Source organism: Nannospalax galili, unplaced genomic scaffold (assembly GCF_000622305.1).
Source record: "Nannospalax galili isolate Female #2095 unplaced genomic scaffold, S.galili_v1.0 scaffold973, whole genome shotgun sequence".
NCBI classification, from domain to species: domain Eukaryota; kingdom Metazoa; phylum Chordata; class Mammalia; order Rodentia; family Spalacidae; genus Nannospalax; species Nannospalax galili.
The window spans coordinates 210,225-214,108 of NW_008334020.1; the positions used below are offsets into that span (position 1 = coordinate 210,225).

The 3,884-nt window shown below is 34.9% G+C and overlaps 1 protein-coding gene across 1 annotated transcript in view; it reads right to left on the reverse strand.

Moving 5' to 3' along the window:
* The window catches only part of Gnat3 (G protein subunit alpha transducin 3), a 52,651-nt gene that overhangs the window by 26,358 nt on the left and 22,409 nt on the right, over positions 1-3,884 (reverse strand). Inside the window, exon 3 of the mRNA XM_008828982.2 lies at positions 3,176-3,317. Coding sequence (XP_008827204.1) covers positions 3,176-3,317 — 142 coding nt within the window. The remainder of the gene's footprint in view (positions 1-3,175; positions 3,318-3,884) is intronic.

Consider the following 3,884-nt stretch of genomic DNA (forward strand, 5'->3'; position numbering starts at 1 on the left):
GAGGCTGAGCCAGGTCTCCCAGCTCTGGATCGGTCTGGGCTACACAGTGAGACCCGGCCCTCTAAATAAATAAATAAATAAATAAAAAGAAAACCAAGGGGAGAATTTCCTAATTTTCTCATCATTCAGAATATCAACTGTCATCTTCCCAATACATATGAAAATAAAAAATAAAGCAAATATTGTGTCAGTGCAAAGCAGGATGACACTGGGAAGTAATGAGGGAGGACAGTTTATTAAGTTTACTAAACAGATGATCTCAATTTACAGAAGTTATAGTAGACCACAATTTATTTAAAGTGGTAATCAAAAGGTATTTTTTTGACACAAAGCATTTTTTTAAATTAAGAATTTGAGTTTCAGATTAGTTAAATGGATTGTGTTACTAGCTCAGGCAAACGGAGCTACCTGGGCTCAAATCCTGGATGGTATTATCCAAAACTCACGTTCTGCCCACTATAACCATATCCTAGTGAAATTTTTTTAGAACAATTTATAATATAGCACAGGTAAGAACTCACAATTCTCACAACAACTGAGACTCTACAATGTTCCCACTTACATGTATAGGGTATAGAACTTTCAGTGTTCATTTATCAAATCAATAAATGTAACAAGTATCAGAATTGGAGTCAAAGACTAGCAGATTTTGTGTAGCATGAGGCTTGTTGGGAGTGAAGTATGTTCAGTAAGAATCCACTGCCTTTCTGAATCAACTATTATCTTTGATCAACTATAGATTTATTCTATCATCTATCAAAATTATTTTCTTTGCACAAATATTAATACTATATCTCTTATTATTAAAGAGTGTTAAAGCTAAGAAGTTTTATTCATCTTTCAGGATAAAATTTAACCTCCCTCTTCCCAAATAGAGAGAGACTGCCAATCCAGTGAAATAAGATCCCATCACTGTTGTAGGTGGCTTCTTCCAGTGTTAAAATGCCTTTAGGACAAATGGTGTGAGGAGACAGCTGCTCCCAGAATTCATCCCTGAAAGAGCAGAGCACTTGCATTTGCTCTGTTACATTCCTTTATAGCCAAACTAACATGCGCTTTCTTTTCTTCTGAATTATTCCATTTTGAATTGAAACACAGTTTGTTTGTCCTTGTATTGTGAGTGGAATTTTACTTAAAACATTTAAATGTTATCAAACCCTCCTTGACCTGATCAGCTCAATTCTGTCTCTACCTTTGTGTTTTCTGCTCTCAGGCATAGGTAAAGCACCTAGTGATTTACATGGTAGAAGCACATGGGGTAATCTATATTTTTTTAATTTTTATATTATGTGTATGAGTGTTATGCCTGCATTTATGTAAGTTACTCATGTCGTGTAATGCAGCAGAGGTCAGAAGAAGATGTCAGATCCCCTGGAAGTTACAGACGGTTGTTAGTTCCCATGTGGGCGCTGGGGATTCAAACCCAGGTCCTCTCAAGAGCAGCCAGTGCTGTTAACCACCAAGACATCTCTCCAGCCCCACATGGAGTAACCATAAAAGTACTCATGCCAGACCCTTAAGCCAAACAAATGAGATAGAATCTTTGCTGGTCAAGTCCTGGAAGAGGAAGACCTTCCCACCCAGAAGATTGTTCTTTGGTCAAGGTTCTGTGAGTGCTGCCCTCCAATGCTGGAATCTCTTTAGAATTGCTGGTAATAGAGAGTTGATATTTGCTCCTTCTGAACCATAAACAACATTTTGTTGAATGCAGTATGTTTCAATTTTTGATGATCTTATATAGTAATAAAGACATATAATTTCAACAATTAATATTCACTTTTAGGACTATGAGTTTGCTATTTAGATTTGAATTTTTAAAATATATAACATCACGATTTATAGTATTTTGAAAAGCTAACCCCAGGGAGCAGTTCACTTATGGAAAATGGAGATTCCACTGGTTATTTTACTCCTGTGTTAAAAAAAATTTTTCAATATTTTCCACCAAACTCAAAACTACAATCTTTCATTATGATTCACAAAACTCTCTACGTTTGACCCACATCTCCCTTTCTAGTCTTTCCTCCTTGTTTCTCCTCTGCCTCTGTTTCTCTCCTTATCTGTTCCTTAAACTTTGATTCCTTAGACTCCTGTCGCTCCATGACCTCATGAGCCCCTTTTGAGGGTTCCTTTCAGGTGGTTCCTGTGGCACTCTCCAGTTTTGTTCTGATTCTTCACAGCACTACTTTTTAAGGTGGCTTTCTCCACCCTTTCTTCTATTTTCTCAGTACACCCTGTTTTTCCTGTTTTTCTCTTCTTCATATCATTTATTAGCACTCATCAGTGCCTTTTCTCCATTTATTTAATCTATTTTTAGTCTATGGACATATGAGGACAGGGATTTTAATGTTTTGCTCATTTATGGATTCTGAAGATCAAGTGCAGAGTTCTTGTCCTTGAAATATTGTTAAATAAATGAACCAAAATAATAGATATAATTTTTATATGAACCTTTAAAAGGTATATTTATAATGCATTGTATGAACTAATTAACAAAATAGAGAGAAATAAATTCATTTAGCTGCTATCTAACAGCTCAACATTTTCTTACTCCCATAATTTTGAATTGTATTCTAAATAATTTAACATTACAAATGAGCATGGTGGCTCATACCCAAAAGCGTAGCATGTGGGAAGTTGAACCAGGAGGACTGATAGAAGCCACACAGGGCTACATAGTGAGTTCTAGGCTAGCCTGAGACCCAGAGTGAGATTCTATCTCAAAAAATTTGATAAAAAGAAAAGTTTTTTAAAGTTAACATTCTAGAACAAACATTTCACTGTGTTGTTACTATTAATTTTTAAAATTTCCAGGAAATAATTCATAATTAATGCAACAAAGTAATTGTAGAGATATGGAAAATTGATTTTTATTCACTAAAATATTTTTTAGTATTTAGCAAAGAGTCATTTTTTTTTTCTTTCTGGTATTGTTGTATATGTAATAATAAGTTTGATCCCCAGAAAACAGTTAATGTTTACTAAAATTATAGCATATAGTTAATAAGACAGTTTTTATTCAAAGTAAAATAAGAAATTTCAACCTGAAGAGAGTTAATATTTATAAAATTGTTTCATGTTCTTTTGACAAAGATTAGAACTACAGACCTAACCCTATGACTTTGTAGTTCACACTTCATTGTAGACCCTGTAACAATCACATATGAATACTCACTGGGCTTCTGGGATTCACATAATCAATGGCAAGTGTAGTCATGGCTTTCACAATGGCTAGGATGGACTGCAAGGTATTACTGTAAACCACTGCTTTGAACTCCATGCATTCTTGTTTACTGTAGCCATTCTTATGGATGATCCTATAATTAAACATAAACAGCTTTTGTGAGCTGAACAGTGGTTAACACCAGTGAACATTAACAATAAATTGCTTGAATGAAAGTACAGTATGTACTCCTTAAAAAGGAAGAATTTTGATCATGTGTATATGCTGAATATAAACAATACTGTCTGGATGTTTTATCATCACTGCCCTTTTATATAATACTTTATTTGGGGATAATTCAAGCTAAATATAAGGAAGATTTAGGGCTTTCTCTAGATAAAATAATTTGTAAAAATTAAAAGTTATGCCGGGAGTGGTGGCGCACGCCTGTAGTTCCAGCACTTGGGAGGCAGAGGCAGGTGGATCTCTGTGAGTTCAAGGCCAGCCTGGTCTACATAGTGAGTTCCAGGCCAGCTGGGGCCACAGGGAGACTCTGTCTCAAAAAGCCAAAAAAAAAAAAAAAAGAAGTTATAAACATTTTAATTGGAACACAAATTCTATTTTCAAGAGAAAATTTCCTTGATTTCTATTCAGAGATGTATGCCAGTCTGAAACTATGTTGTGTTTACTGGGTGATAGTCAGAGGAAGTGAAGTCTCTTA